Below are 17,343 nucleotides of genomic sequence, written 5' to 3'. Positions count from 1 at the left end.
CCTTTTCTGGGGTGCCTGAGTGGCTCAGTAGGTTAAGGGTCCAACTCCAGCTCAGGTCATGGTCTCGTGGTTCATGAGTTCAAGCCCCGCATAGGGCTCTGTGATGACAGCTCCGATTCTGTGTCTCCCTCTCTATGCCCCTCCCCCACCTTGGCTCTGTCTCTGTCTTTCTCTCTCTCTCCCTCTCTCACAAGAATAACTTAACAGCAAAAATTAAAAAAAACAAACAAACCCTTTTTCCACTGGAATGCCAAAGGCTGCAAAGAAATCATTTTAGAGAACATAAGTTAAAAAGACTTGGGAAAAATTAGGCCAGATGTAATCACTTCCATGATGTAGAGGACAATCAGAACAATGATAATGAGCATTTATTGACTATGAGCCAGCCACAGTGCCTAGTGCATTACACTCTGTTTCTATCAATCCCTGCAACTCACTGACAAGGTAAGTACTGTTGTTATTCTTACTTTTGTAGATTTGGAACCAGAGACTTAGAGACCCTTAGAGACTTTCAGTAATTTGTCTAATTTCATGCATATAAAAATTAGCATGTCCAAACTGGCAGGTAAAAATATACCACGTTGATGAATAAGAAAATACTGTGTATCAATGTCAGTTACCTCAAAATTAGAGTTTTAATAAAATTTCACAGTATTCAATAAAATTTTAATAAAATTTCACAAACAAAATATTTGTGTGGAATATCCTTTCCTTCTCCACAAAGATATTTAAAGTTCCTTTAAAAAAATAGGTAAAAACAGTCCAATTTAAAAAACTGAAAATACAATGAGGACCACTGAAAAAGTTTGGTAGAGACAAATAGAAGATAGATATGTCAGTAAAATATTCCAGAAAGCCCATTACCAGACATAAGTACACTTGAAAATTTTGACTGTGATTGATGTGGTATTTCATATTAGTGAGACAAAGGAGGTTTTCCAGGAATGTTTCCGGGAAATGTTTCCAGGAAAATTGATTTACTCTTATAACATCCCACTGAATAAAAGAAATTGATTTAAAAAATTAATGCTACATTTCACATCACAAAAGAACTAGATAAAAATAGAAATCATTATGTACCTAATATCATCTATTGGGTAAAGAATACCTAAGCCAATAAATTAAAGAAGAAATTTTGTTTATTACAAAATTATTTATAAATTTGACCCGGCATATGTTTGTATTTAAACTCAGCAGCAAGAGTCAGGCATTTAAATCGCCACTTTGAAAGTACTGGACTCAACCCTTTGTTCATATATTATGTTACTCATACCCACGGACTTAACAACCACCCTCTTTTTTCCCATGAAGTCCACTATCTTCACCTGCCACGCCTAAACCCTGGTGAAGTGGCACTGGGTTTTGGTTAGAACCATGGGCTTTAGTGTCAGACATAACTGACACTAATGAGTCTTGACTTTGTTTGTGTCTGACTTTGCCCTTAAAGGCACTAGAATCCTCCGTGCCTCAATTTCCCTGTGTATGACTTGCGGGGGTGGGGGGGGGGAAGCATAATATGTGTTGTTACTGAGATTTTTCTTTTCCTGGTGGATGGAGCTTAAGAAAGATAATGCACCTCACTGCCGCTAGTTCATGTTACCACATTACGACTCTGAACCTAGATCCAAATTGAGACCCACACTGAGACTAGATTCACAGTCCAACTACATAATATGTATTGTTTCTACTTGGATTTCATATATATACAGTGACCCTGGATCAACATGGGTTTAACTTACGTGTGGATTTACATCCGCTTACGGGTAGACCTCTTTCATAAATACAGTACAGCATTGTAAATATTTTCTTCATGAACTTAAAGTATTTTCTTTGCTCTAGATTACATTAAGAATATAGTATATGATACATATAACATACAAGATACATGTTATTTGACTGTTTATATTATCAGTAAGGCTTCTGGTCAGTGGTAGGCTATTAATTGTTAAGTTTTGGGGGAGTAAAAGTCCTAACACGGATTTTCAGCAGTGCAAGGTGTCCTCACTGCGAACCCCTGCTCTGTTCAAGGGCCAACCGTACTTTAAGCCCAAAAAAGTCCTAAAAGATGATTTGAATGTAAAAAGAGGTCAGTCTACCTTGTTCTTTCACAGGAAGATTCAATACTCTAAGTGTTTATACTGTCTAAATTCCTCATTAACAATGAATACTTCCCATGTTCAAAGAGGATGGCCTTCCATTTCCAACCTGACTTTGTACAAAGTTCCAGCTTCTGTGCTCTCCCTTTGGACCTTTTGCTCCGCTATCACTGAATTGCTTTTCTACCACATACCCCCGGTCCTTTCTTCTATTTGTGTCTCCCCGTCTTGTTCCCTCAGCCTGAAAATCTGCCTCTCCCATTGCCACCTATTTAGATCGCATCCATCTTACAAAGCAGTCACCACCGGTAACCTCTTCCACAGAATCATGCCCCCACCGACTCTCAGAGATTTAGCAATGCTTTCCAATGCATTTCCCAATGCACATAAATTTGCTCTCGAATTTATGAATTTTTATCACAAGTCTTCTCTGCATTCCAGGTATGAAAGTTAAAGAAATATTTAACAGCAGGTATGGCACCGTCTCCAACTACCGTGAATGATTTGACTCTACCCGTTGTCTGAGGATGCTTGCTTACTGCATGATTATAAGATGGGACCATCCTAGATCATAAGCCCCTGCAGATCATTATATCTATTGAATGGATCTCTGTAGCATCCAAATTTTTTACACAATGTCTTGCACAAATCAGATATACTCACATTTGGCACTGACCAATTCTAGTCATATAAAAAAACAAAGTGCCTGTATTAGTAAAATTAGGGCAAGAAGCCCACAAACAAGCAAACATGTTTCATCCACTGAAAAAAATTTTGTGATATAATGTGTCTATGTTGGTCAAATTTTAAGCACAATTTGTGTATGGCAAATAATCAAATGATGCAAAATAATCCACATCACATTTTCTTAATGATGTTAACAAAACAGCTACAACAATAAATATATTGTCAATAAATTTTGTCTGTTGTCATCTTCAATAAAACTGAACTTAAGAAAGCTTTTTATTTAAAAGTGAACTCCTTGAGTAACAGATACAAACTTCTTGGGTGTCTGGATGGCATAGTCAGTTAAGAGTCTGACTTCAGCTCAGGTTGTTATCTCATGGGTCATGAGTTCAAGTCCCACATCAGACTCTGCTGACAGGTCAGAGCCTGGAGCCTGCTTCAGATTTTGTTTCTTTCTCTCTCTCTGACCCTCCCTTGCTTGTGCTCTCTCTCTCTCTCAAAAGTAAATAAACATTAAAAAAATTTAAAAAAGAGATATAAACTTATAGCTATAAAATAAATAATTCACTGTGATGAAAAATACAGCATAGGACATATAGTCAATAATATTGTAGTAACATTATTTGGTGACAGGTAGTGACTACATTTATTACGGTGAACATTGAGTGATGGATAGAATTGTCAAATCACAAATCCACAAATCACTGGAAACTGATATAACACTGAAGGTCAACTATACTTCAATAAGATTAATTAATTAATTAACTCCCTGATAGAGCATTCCTGGTATCAGTAAAATGAACAGAATCTGAAAATTCCAAAATAAAAAAGAAGCGACATACAGAAGACACAAAAAATTTCATATTTAATTTGAAATTTTCATAGTTTAATTAAAAATAGAGCCTGAAGAAATGAAAATGTCTAGAAGGTGAAATGAACTTTTCTGCAGGAACAAGATGATAACTATTATCTGAATTGTGGGAACTCTAATAGGGGTTCCAGGAAGGGAAGGACTATGTCACATTCCACTCTGCAGCCCAGTCCTTATCCCAGGGCTGGTCACAGCTAGTGTTCAATTAAGTATTTGCCGAGTGACTTATTGGATTCCCTTGTAACATCTGCTATTATGCTCTAATTGAAGGTCTTTCTGAGAGGTTTTATATTTTTCTCTTTGCAGGCTAATTCCTAATAACCCAGTTGGTCATGGAAAGAGAGAAAATGAAATGAATATTTTACACGGAGCACTTAGATATTCTAATCTACAAACACTTTAGGAGATAGTTGCCCATCATCTACTCCATCTCTTTCCTATTTAAAAAGAGAAAATATTTAAAAATCTTAAAAAAAAAATTGTCAAAACAAGATAACAATATTCAGGACTCCAATACTGAGGCCTAGAATGTTTTTGGTTTCTTTTTAAGTAGGCTTCATGCCCGGCGTGGGGCCCAACCAGGAGCTTGAACTCACCACCCAGAGACCAAGACCTGAGCTGAAATCAAGAGTCAGACGCTTGATCAACTGAGCCACCCACGTACCTCTGAGGCTTAGAGTTTTACTGATTTAACGCAGGAAGCCACTTCTGTTCTATGCTTTTTCACAGACTTTGCAAAACATGTTCATTCATCTAAAAAGGACTCGTACTGGTAAAGTTATGTATAAACTATAGGTCTACATAAAATAGACTTGAGATCCAGTTAAAACGAGATTGTTGTGGTCATTATAGACTTTCATTATCTTCACATAAATAGGTTTTTTTTTTTTTTTTTTTTTTTTTTAACAGCAACAACAACAAAAACCCACTTCCAGTGAGACACTGAATTGAATGCTCTACCCGCCTGGCCCCTGCTTCCTCGGGATAACGTCATTGGTGAGGGACTTTCACAGAGTCAATTATTTGAAAACATTTGTGGGGAGAGTCTAGCATATTTCTATAATGGTAAGGGTTTATTCTGGCACCTTGAAAATGGAGATCAAGTGATTAAATTAAGGCTTCTAAAGATGCTTAAGAAAATAAATGATGTTTTGGGATTATTTGTTTTTTAAATATGCAGCCAGGCAAATTAAACCTCATACAAAGTGTGATTTTAATGCCTGCTGTGAAATCTTGCCAATGCCTGGTTTAGGAGAATAAATGAGTCAAACCAGTCACTATATGTAACATATGTGGATACCCACTAACCAACTGTAACACTATTACTTAAGTAACACTTAATGGCAACCATGTAGGGAAGGGCTAGATCATCTGTTCAGAGTATGAGAGGGTTTTGATGTAAATTGGGAAAACACTGGTCACTATAAATGGGAAGTCTAATTGATTTGAACTAAATCTTTAAGAGAAGTGGTCTTTCTAGGTCTTCTGAAAAGTGCCTGATATTTTTGTCACTCTCGACTAATACCACTCTTGGCTGGAATCCAAATGGATCTCTTTTATATTCACTTTAATTTAATAATGGCTACAACTTAAAGGATGTTTATCATGTGCCAAACACAGTGTTTATTTGTACTTTACATTGTGCATTTTTTTAAGTTGTGACAGCTGAACCATTCATTAGCAGAGACAGTCCACAAGAGTATTACTATTTTCTACTACAAGTTGGGTTGGAACCCCAGAACCTTTGCTTGATCTCCCATTCTGACCCACCGTGTATGAGATGAGATTATTCACCATGAGATTAAAATTTATGAGTCACTGCTATAGGGAAGGTGCAAGAGTACTGAAGAATATGACTAAGTGGAAAACTAGATTTAAAAAACATCAGAACCCAGAATAAATAGATTTATTCAATAAGTAAAACAAGGACATGACTAGCATTAAAAACATTTCCTATAAGATGCTCAACATGTAGTTTAAACCCATAAAACATTACTTTTCACATTCTGTACACTATAATTCCAAGGCAAGAATAAAAATGTTATAAAAACAAATTGCTCAAGGGTGATTACTTAAAATCTATGATACACTTTTGATTTAAAGTATGCGTATCTTTGTAGATCAGTTTATCTTGGAGTGAACCAAGGTGTGCATAAAACAAAGTGCTTGTATGAGTAATCTGAAAACCCAAAGTGAGCTGGAACTCTGCAAGTCTCAAGAAATTCTTACTAATCTGCAAAAAGACACTTTTTCTGGTGTCCTGAATTAGAATTAAAAGGGGGAAAAATCCAGTCAAGAAACTATTATGTCTAAAAATAAATTGAACTTTTTGGTTACTGTTTCTTTGTTGTTTATGGTGACTGACAACAAAAGGAAGCAAAAGTAACCCTTTGGACCATTCAAAACTAAATATATATCATAAATATACTTGGGGGCGCCTGGGTGGCTCAGTCGGTTAAGTGTCTGAATTCGGCTTAGGTCATGGTCTCACGGTTCATGAGTCTGGGCCCTGCGTTGGGCTCTGGGCTGACAGCTCAGAGCCTGGAGCTTCCTTCAGATTCTGTGTCTGTCCCATGCTCATGCTCTCTCTCTGTCTCCCAGTAATAAATAAAAACTTTAAAAACATTTAAACATTTAAAAAATATACCTGGATGGCAGCATAGAGTTGACTTCATATCTCTATGGGGACACAACAAAAACTTGTATGCTGAATTGGTATTTTCCTCTTATCTTCTTAGAATAATTACATTCCTGTATAATTTAATCACTTTCTCCCAACCCCCTATCTATGTATTCTTTTAAACTTAAAATTGTTTGTACAGGTTAAATATTTATTGTGGTTTTCTTCCTCATATTATTAGCAACGTCTTCTAGGTCTCGTATAGAACTATTCATGCCCAACTTTATATAGATACGTAAATTATAAATTTGCTTATTGTCAACATTTCAGAAAGTAACCCAGTAAAAAATAACTTATTCAAAATACTGTTACCAAAAGACACATGACTGTAAGTGACTCACATTACATTATATATTCTGTCTTATCCCTTCCTCAACCTCCTGCCCTCTGCTCAGTAATCTGAGTTTAGTTATTGATTAGTCAGTTCACTAAAATATAAACATATTGACTCGTAAGTTTAAGTAAAATATAAAGTAGCTTCTGACTGAGTCCCTCCTGTGGGGCTGATAGGAAAGAAGAAAGTAGTATTAGGATGAACCCATTTGTATCATTGACAGTTATTAACATTTATACTAAGATAATTTTAAAGTGAAATTAAGTAATTAAACTTGAAAAAAGTACACATGAATTGCTTCTCTGTTTACCTGAATACTACACTCATATGAAAATCAGTGGGCATTATGTTCACATATGGTTATACTATTTATTCATTTAATGAATCAACATTCTTTTTTTTAATATTTTATTTATTTTTGAGAGAGAGAGAGAGCATGAGCAGGGGAGGGTCAGAGAGAGAGGGAGACACAGAATCCGAAGCAGGGTCCAGGCTCTGAGCTAGCTGTCAGCACAGAGCCCGATGCGGGGCTCGAACCCACAAACCGTGAGATCATAACCTGAGCTGAAGTCGGACGCTTAACCGACTGAGCCACCCAGGCGCCCCTAATGAACGAACATTCTTAAAGCAACATATGGGCAAAGGCTTTCTGCTAAGTGCTGGGACACCAGGATGACTAAACCATAGCTCTGGTCTAAATGCCATTCAACCTTATGGAGGAGACGAGCATAAGAATAGATAAATACAAATTAAAGAACAATGACAGCAAAAGACGCACATTACGCTGTAAACTGGGGCAGACTTTGTTACTGGTAGTAGAGCATAGGAGGAAAAGGAGGCAAGACCTGATTCGTCTATGGCATCTCTAGGCAAAGGAGTACACGGGCCCTGCACCTTTGGGCCCTTAGGTGCCTTCTCAGGTGCGTTCTCTGCTCTCTAGTCAGGGTAGCTGTGCCCTAGGATGGTTTCCAGGCTCCCCTGCCCAGCTGGCCTCCAGCTGGATTTGATAAGGCCCTGGCAGAGGCTGGAGAACGAGAGGAAGAAAGTACCCAGGATATTTCTCCCCATCCTTGTCTGTCTCCGTATATATATCTGGCATTTGCCATTTCTCTTCTTTGTCTCCTGCTGCCTGCAATTCGGGCTTGCCCTGATTTCAGCTGTCACTAGCCCCTGGCTTGCAGGGGGCTTCTTTCAGCTCTCTCCCTAGGTCTGCTACCTCACCACCAACTGCTTGGTTTCTCAGGAAGACCACGGGTATGTAATAACTGCCAGGCGTCAGTTTCCTCTGTTATAAATATTCAGCATGGTGTCCCTTTTCTTGGTTGGACACAAAGGCCTGCACACGTGAACTACTGGAATCTGAATTCCAGTGGGCCTGTAGGGCACATGTGAGTCTAATCAACGTCTGGATGAGAGCTGATGAGTTTATGCAGACAGAGGATGTGTACAATGATTGGTAGATTGAGGGTGGAATTCTGGGGAAAATGGCAGCCAGTAAAAGAAAAGCAATCTTTGAATGACTTTAAAGAAAAACTTTGAGTAGAACCAGAAAACTGTGATGTCACTCATTCACGAGGAACCTGAGGCATCCAATGCAGGCAGCATTTGACAGATGAGATTCCTGAAGACAGATCAGGCCACCAATTAGCTAACAGGACCTGATGTGAAATCCGAATATGGGTCTCCTAGTTCTTCACCCACAGTCATTGTGACACTGGGCCATTAATCATTCTTTTTCATGGAAGGTGATTTGGCATCATTTTCCCGGGTTCAAGTCCCTTGCTCTTTTCTTGTGTGATATTTGCACCTCAGTTTCTTTTTATGTAAAGCCTGAGTGTAGTATTATTTACCTTCACAGATAATTTTAAGAATGAAATGAGATAACACATGAAAAGTACTTGGAATAGTATAAAGTAATTAAGATAGTTTAAATTACGGAGAGGATGTTCAATTAAAGAAGGAGAACAGAGCTGTCAGATCTTACCACAATATTATGAAACATAAGCTAGTACTTGTTCATGTTACCAAAACTGAATATCTGAATACCAAAACTTCTGTCTGCAGAAGTTCAGGGTTTGTTGTTGTTGTTGTTGTTGTTGTTTTTGCATTTTGTTGTACACTTGTCACTTGTTTAATAAAAATAAATTTAATTTCAAATGAGGTTTTCATTAAAATTTTTTTTAATGTTTATTTTTTAGAGAGAGAGTGTGAGTGGGGGAGGGGCAGAGAGAGGGAGCCACAGAATCGAAGCAGCCTCCTCCAGTCTCTGAACTGTCAGCACAGAGCCCCACGCGGGGCTCAAACCCATGAACCGCGAGATCATGACCTGAGTCAAAGTTGGCGCTTAACTGACTGAGCCACCCAGGGGCCCCAAGGTTTTCATTTTAGAAGTGAGTTCAGTCATTACTTTTTCTCTGAAATGATTTTTATACCCTGAGTTTCTTCTGAGTTCCATACATTTAAGAATTTCTATTTTAAGTTAAATTTCATGATTTGTTTTCTAATTTGCATGGTATTTTAACAAAAAACTTAAAAAGAACTCAACAAGATATTTGTTTTTCTTAAGAAAGTCTTTGGAGTCTCTCTCTGGTCATCTTTCTCACTCTTCTTTCTTTTTTGTATATTCAGGACCCAAAACTACTGAAATGTTAAATATACATAAAGACGCTGGAAAATCATTAAATGAAATCACAAAATCATTCTAATTTAAGAAATATCAGAGAGAATGATATTGTACCTCCTAGTGCTTTTGCCATCAGTACTTAGAAATGTACATTTATATTCAGAGAAAAACAAATAACACGCTTGTGGTGTAACATGTAGATTCTGCCAACATCCAATATTGAAAATTTGAGGTTACCTTCTGCGTCTGCCAATCCCACTCCTACTCCTGGCTGCTTTATAGGCTCTTGCCCATTTTGCCCCATCTTCCCTCTGTTTAAAAAGAAAATAAAAGGTTATATATTTAGTTACGATCTCCTAAGTATAAATGAGAAGACCAAGTTGACAAAAATAGAATAAACTATATACTCAGACCTGAAACAAATTACTTGAATGCAAACATAAACACAGGAAATTGCTCTGTGTCATGTTAATTTTAAAATAGGGGTCTGGTTATTATTCCTACTTAGTCTGAACATGATACCTCAAAATTCAGTGTCTCATTTGTTGACTATCATGAAATTCTCAAATTTTGTTTAGAATTGGGGCGTTGGTTTTTTCCCCATTTTTAACTTAAGAAGTGAGAAGTGTTTTTATCTTTATACTTTGTTATGATAATTTATACAGACCCTTTGGTGAAGAGGAAAATTTTGAATTAAATCACTTACACAAATAATATTGTAATAACACAGGTTTTTATTTCATTTAGTGAGTTTCAGATCCTGCCTATGTTTTCAGCTGTGTGTAGCATACTGGCTTTGAAGTCAGACCTCCTGGTCTCTGCTTCTGGCTTCACTGTTTCATGCTATGTGTCATCTAAGGCAAATCTACTTAATCTAGTGAACTTATTTCTTTTGTAAGATAACGTTAGTAACATTAGATTTCTCTTGGGTATGAGAAAATTGCATGGAAAATGTATATAAAGTCCTTAACACAGTGCCTAGAACATCGTAGAATTCAACAAATAGAAAATATTAACAGGTATGCACATAACCGTTTTAGAATTCAGCTGGAGTCTACCCTTCTTGTAGTTTCAGCCTCTAATTTTCTGGAAGGCCAAATCAATGAAGAATTCATGATATTTTGAGCACTGTGTGTTCAGAATATTGATAACGTAACAGCCAAAGCACTATAGGCTACTTCTTATTTCTTCAGTCAGAGAAACGCTACATGGCATAGAAAAGATTCTGGAATTGTTTTATATGTACTCCAGTAAGATGTTCTAAAAAGAGGAAAGAAAAATGCCTGAGTGTTAAAATGGGCATTTGAACAAAAAGAACACCTTTTTAGACAATAATTCTAATAGTATTAACTGTTAATTCTTACTTTCACAAAAATATTTGGTTTGTTGAACCTGCTGAAATGTGATTGTATTTACTTCTTAAGAATCCAATTACATCTTACTTGAAAAGTGCTCTACAGATCCTCTTACCATTTTATAGAAATTGTTCTGTATATCATGAAAGAGAAATAGACATAAAATCAGAAACCATTTTATCATGAAACGCATTACATTCTTCCACTATGGCAATTCTAGGTCAAAGGTTTAAACACAATTTTTTTTATCAAGTGTGAAGGACCAAGTACATGCAAAAATGTTAGAAATCGTATATATACTTGTATACATATAGATACGGTCTGCATCTGAATATATATTTAAAAAAGTCTTGACTAAGCAGTGCACAAAACTTTAACTTCTGTAATTGCTTCAACAGGATTCAATAAAAGTAGACGATAGTTTAAAAAAATCATTAACTCTGCTCTAGTCCAGTCAGACAGAGAGTAAACCTTCATAAGTCAGTAGCAATCTTACCGTGAGTGGTCACTATGACTGGAGGAGGGAACCTAAACATCTTGTTACTGAGTCAAACTCAAATGGAAGGGAAAATCGTTTTAGTAGAGTTCAACTGACAGCTGAGAGTGCTGAAAAATTACTGCCCTACATATGCCAAATTTTAACAAAATAATTAAAATTTTTAGCAATAGCAATAAAAATAAAGTTGGTAATTTTTTATTTGATCTCAAGTCCTAGGTTTTGACTTTTAATGGTGATATTAAGCTACAGTCTTTGTGTCTAATGAAAACTGATTTTAAGGTTAGGTACATAGCCCAAATGTGTATCAGAGGCATTTCTAAGATTATACAGAAACTTGAGATTATGAAGCTAAACGGAATATGAAGAAAATGTGACCACAGGTTATATAAGGGATGCACCTTTTTGAATTACCAGGAAATCATCTTCAGCTCAGAACATGCCGACTATAGTTTATCATTTATGCGAGGAGAGAGAGAGTCCCAACCAGGCTCCACACTGTCAGCACAGAGCCTGATGTGGGGCTCGAACTCCCGAACCGTGAAATCATAACTTGAGCTGATGTCGAGTCAGAAGGTTAACTGACTGAGCCACCCAGGCACCCACAAATAGTTATTAAATTCTTACGTTAGCCTAAGCAATACTTGTGTTAGACACAGAGGAGTGTATAACAGAAATGCTAAATACAGCTTCTTACATATATCCTGGAATGTTTTAGAAAAGAGAATTGGGAGGCGGAGGACCTATGTATTACTTGATATTTGTTCTTGAAAATAGGAAAACACTTCAAAATCTTCCATTTTCATTGTGATGAGATTTATAATTGAAAAGTCTATAAAAGGAACCCAATATGTTATCTATTTCAAAAATGATATATAAGCTTTTAAAGTATGTTTTAATTTCTTCTCATTCAAACTAAATTAATCTACGTTTATCTCAAATTCCAAAAAAGTTTGTGTTAGGTCATTATATGATTAATGCATCAGTGTACCACCAGAGCTGAACTTACTTTAGTTATTATTTTAGCAGGGTTTTTTGTTTGTTTGTTTTCTTTGGCTTGTTTATTATACTAAGTACAGATTGTATTTATTAAATAGTTCTGGAAGTGACCAGCATTCATCCTTAGAATTAACTAAATGAAACCAATCTTTCCTGAACAGTCGATTTTCTATGTTAGGCATAAACAGTTGAAGTGCTTCAGGGACAATGACTCAGAACCGGATAATTATCTAGTTATTTCCTGTTAAGTGTTAAGAAGAGCTTACTCATGATGCTGTTAACTTTGTAGTGAGAAAAAAAAAAAAAAGAAAGGAAAAATAAAACCCACTTACATCCTTGGAATAGGAAATAGATTAGCCTCCCCTGCAGCGCTGCCGCTTCCTTCGCTGTCCACACTGTACCCACTGCCGAAGCTGCTGCCGGAGGAGCCGGTGGACACGGAGCTTTCCGCGGGGCGGTGATTGGTAGGCTTGGCTGCATGGTGCGGGAAGAATCGACACCACAGTCAATCAGTGAAGCTGCCATCGATCTCCAAATGCATAATTATACGTTTTCTTCATTAACATGGGTAATGAAACAGCTCTAGCAAGAACTCCACACTTCTTAACCTGCCTTTCATTTTCTTTTCCTTAACCAATAACATGCTGTGGTTACACTAAGTACTTGATTATTTTTATTGGAGATAAAGAAAAAAAACCCCTCAGTTATGTGTAGGGATAAACCATCAGATTTGTATACTGAGTTAAATAGTAAGTAACTGTACCATTACTATTACTATTGTTGTTTCTATTTGTGGCTTATGTACAGTATTACAATAATGACAAACAAATAAGAATGTTGGCTACTTCAATGGAGAAAGGAGTTTAGAAAGACTTGGGTATACAGAGTGGCAGGATAAGGGAAAATTATTTTCCAGATCAACTGATAATCTGTTTTTCTCCTGAGAAGTGAAGATGCAGACTAGAACAGATGATTTCAAGAAGAGATGGAAGAATTCTATGCTTGTTTGTTTGTATCTCTAACAACTATCTCTAGCGGGTTTGTAAATCTGAAGATCTTTGTTTTCCCTTCGGCATTCCTTCATTTAGGATTTGGATTTGTTTCGAAAATTCCTTAAGTTTGATTCTGTGGATAAAGAAATCCATATTCCCACAGAAACATTCTGATTTTGTGTTGTATAATGCAGTAGGAGCTTAGTACTAATACTGTTAGTGGAGTTCTAGATTAGAAGAGATTTGGGGGGGAAATTTTGATGCAAGAAAACAAACAAACAGAAGAGAAGGCAAGTGTTCCCTCTCCTTTTGTGGAGAGAGCTTGTCCAGGCGAGTTTTCAAAAAATTATTATGTCTTCTGCCACATAGTCAGAATATGAGAGCATGAGCTGTGATCATATGGCCAAGATTTGGAATCCTAGCTCATTGTGGAGTAAATTTAAAAGGTCTCAGCTTTTGCATTTGAAAATAATGGGGTCAGTAATGCATATCTCAACTCATAAGATTGTGACCATGGGGAGTGAAATGAAGCAGGAGCTCAGTTACTCTCTCTTTCTCATCTTGTGATTTTATTTGTCTCGTCTCCAACCTCTTCTTTAGGGTTTTCCTGTCAATCACTGCTCCCTAGTGTATTTGAGCATACCTAGCCCCTGACAATGACTTTGCCTTGATTCTCTTTCTAATTCTAGACATATTCTATGGTAGAAAAATACTTGGAGTCTCATTCTTCTGTAAATACATCTCTGTTCAATCAGGAGTTTCTTAAGCAGTTGGATAGATTCCAACTACTGGATGACCAGTTGATACTCACGTAATGATTCTAAGATACCTACATTTTCATTAAAGAGATGTATACAAACACAGTGACTCTTAACCTGGGGGGGATGTTAGTCAAACCAATATACCCAAATGAAGTGAAAAATACAGACAGTGGGAGGGAAACCACTTGAGGACAGGAAATCCACCACCAGGGTAACCAGGAACAAGTCTTGCAAAGGTTTTCCCATAATTCCCCACTCCTTCCATTTGGGGACAACAGATTCTCTAAAACCATCAGATTGTTGTAATATCTATTTCAGTGATAGCATGACCACTTTCCCAGAATAAGGAAATAAGGAAGAAATGTTTGTCAATAATATATCAGGTGTCTATAAGTTGAGAATAGCTATTTAGAAAAAGGCTTGAATATTGTTAAATAGCCAGTCACCAATGAATTACTAGTAACCAATAGAAGTAGATTTGAAGAAACAGAATGATAATTATGTTTGATATTTTCTTCAACTTATGTAGAAGAAACTCAGATGGTGTATTTAGTGTGAACTTAAGGGCTATTCAAAAGGGTAACAAAAAATATAAAGGGTATGTGACTATGATATAAAATTATGAACCTTTATGAAGTAAACTAAACTGAATATCAACCACATGATGAGTCAGATTAGTCAATTGGTTGTAAACAAAGGAAACCTGCCATATTTTTTGATTGGCATTATATAAGCCAATCAAGGATATTGTTAATATTTTTAGTATGATATTGAATGAAGCACTTTAATTTCACCAACTGGAAAATCTCTATATACAATTTCCAAAGCAAACCTTAATTAGTATACACTAATTTTTAAATCCACTTATTTTTACTAGATTAAAACAATTTTCAACCAAGAGCAATCTCACAATGTATCAAAATAGCTATTATAGCAAGGCTGTCTCATTTACATTTCAAAATATTCAATCTTTTCTTTGTAAACTTTGATTTTACCTGGTGCAATTTCTAGTTCTATTCCTCTTCTGGGAAATTTGAGATGTGTACAGAATGTAAAACAATAAAAGAAGAAGAAAGGAACAAGGCTAGAAATAAGTTTAAGGAAAGAGCTTTTCATCTCATCTAGGTGAATAGAAATCTCATTTGGAAAGCCTGTACAGGTGCTGTAGATTTAAATGCAAACAAATAATATTTTACAAGAAATATAAAAAGGAAGAAAACCAAATTTAGAGAACATACACGTATATTGGAATAAGTCTAAGTCTTATTCTAAAGTCTAAAGAAACCTCTGCTTTATCCTGGGCTCTATCTACATAGCATAAAATGCAATCAACCATACAGAAATGCAGAGGTTTTGATCAACTGGTATTAAGAATCCAAGTATTTTAATAGTTCTTCATCAGATGCTTGGAACAATGAGTATATCTACTAACTTCTCTCTAAAGAGTCTCCAAATAAAAACATATCAATTCTGTTACACTTACCTAAACCTATATTATCAGAAACATTTTAATGAATAAAGTGGTTTTATGACCTAATATCAGAGGCTAGAGCTAATGTGATTTCAAGACATCTCTTGATTTTAGTCACATTCTTTAGTAGGCTTCTCAAAGTCCTTTATCATCTGCTTCTTTCCAAATGTATCTCCCATCATTTTCCTTTGTATGCTTTTCCCGGAAGCCCACTTAGATCACTCTGGCTCCCTTTGGTTTGACTTTTTTTTTTTTTTTCTTCTGAGCTATAGCTGGGCTCTCTGTTTTCATTTTGCTATGCCTTTCTCTGCCCGTGCCACTTTCTCATACCTAAATTATACTTGTCAATAAAGGCCCAGCTCAGACTGCACCTGCCCCATGTATTTTCCTCATCTTCCCAATCAGAAGCCAACTCTTCTATATCCATCCTCACATAGCACAAGATCACAAATCTGTTATTGGAAGTGACCACTTTTTCTCTTTGGTTCTATTTGTTACTTTCATGTTGTTGGAGGCCACACCTTCTTGAAAGCTTATGCTGGAACTATGCCGAAGCAGTAGTTCATGAAGTAATAATGAAAACATTAATAATACTTCCCCTTAGCCAAATAACTAAGCCATCTGAATGATTTAGTAGATGTTTTATTTTTTATCCAGCTGTGTGCTTTATGCAAATCATCTCTTATTAACCACACTGTTTGATGTGGGAGGGTTTTTATCTTCATGTTTTGTCACGGAAACTTTGGGCAATGCAAACTTTTCTGGAGCTTTAAAAACAGAGATGCAAATTAATCTATCATGCCCTCTATAGAAAAATGTGATCACTCAACTAGATATTTTCCCAATCCCTCCAAAAATGGTTAATTGAAAGAAATAGTTAATGATAATATTCCAAACATGGGCGTGCACAGTTTTTTGAATTTCAAAGAAAGAGTACAAAACAGAACATAATATTTTATCTATGTGTTTAAATTAGGAACCACCAGAGGGTGTTATTACAGACATTAGTACTTGTGCTGGGTCCAAATCTCAATGTATAGACAGATGGCCAATCCTAGTTTCCATTTAAATATAAATATAATAATATTTTAAAACCAATGTCATTTTTAAATAACATTTTAAAATACTAAAACTAAATATGACTTTCCATAGTTTTATGATTTCAGAGTTAATAATTTTAAAACATTCTACCTATGCTTTCTTCTTCTCTTTTAATCAACGTGTCAGACACTACGGACCTAGTATGCTTGACTATATTACGTGCCTGTGTTTACACATGAGAAATATTTATTGTACAGAGAAATTGAGATTTATTTAATAATAAAATTAGTATTAATAATATTAAAAGTATTAATAATGATAATAATAAAATAATAAAAAATAGGACATTTGGATCCTAAGTTTTTGTGTCTACTTTCTTTTTAAACTTCAATTTTACTATCAACTACCAACAAGGAGAGAGAATGTACCACATAAATATACGATGGAATAAGCCCATTCCTGAGAGAAGGTTCTTGTACCCTCGAGGAATAAATCCTAGAGTGTTAAATCATTTCTGTGACTCAGGTATTGAGGGGGCATTTCACGTAAACACATTTTATCTTCTGTGAGGCAATTCAATCTGTTTTAAATTATTTTTTTTGACCTCTTCGTTTTCTTCAGATGCTAGATGGTTAGACACCATTTTGTTTTATTATCCCACTGTGGCTAAACCTAATTAAACCTGGTAGTGTTTTTTTTTGACTGCACATCTGTCTTCAATTAGTTTGCTCTGTTGGTTTTCCCCGCCTCAACTATACCTAAAAATGCAGAACTATCACTGTATCTACCACATGATGGCAGCACTGTGCTCACAGTCTGTGGATCAGAGTTGTAGACTTGACTCTTTAATTGTGGATCCATGGAAATTAAAAAGCTGGTAAGGACTCTAGAGATAGCCACTCCAGAACCATCATTTTGCTATAGAAAAACTAAGCCC

The 17,343-nt window shown here is 36.0% G+C and overlaps 1 protein-coding gene across 1 annotated transcript in view; it reads right to left on the bottom strand.

Annotated features, from left to right (window-relative positions):
• Positions 1 to 9,528: 9,528 nt before the first annotated feature.
• Positions 9,529 to 17,343, bottom strand: part of PCLO (piccolo presynaptic cytomatrix protein) — a gene marked incomplete at its 3' end in the record, with an annotated part of 177,908 nt that continues 170,093 nt past the window's right edge. The window contains exons 20-21 of the mRNA XM_039224704.1: positions 12,474 to 12,615; positions 9,529 to 9,602 (exon numbers count right to left, since the gene is read on the bottom strand). Coding sequence (XP_039080635.1) covers positions 9,529 to 9,602; positions 12,474 to 12,615 — 216 coding nt within the window. The remainder of the gene's footprint in view (positions 9,603 to 12,473; positions 12,616 to 17,343) is intronic.

This window comes from Hyaena hyaena, unplaced genomic scaffold, assembly GCF_003009895.1.
Source record: "Hyaena hyaena isolate Hyena2069 unplaced genomic scaffold, ASM300989v1 scaffold_1722, whole genome shotgun sequence".
Taxonomy (NCBI): domain Eukaryota; kingdom Metazoa; phylum Chordata; class Mammalia; order Carnivora; family Hyaenidae; genus Hyaena; species Hyaena hyaena.
Note: the sequence above shows the minus strand (reverse complement) of the source record. Positions and strands in the feature narration are given on the sequence as shown.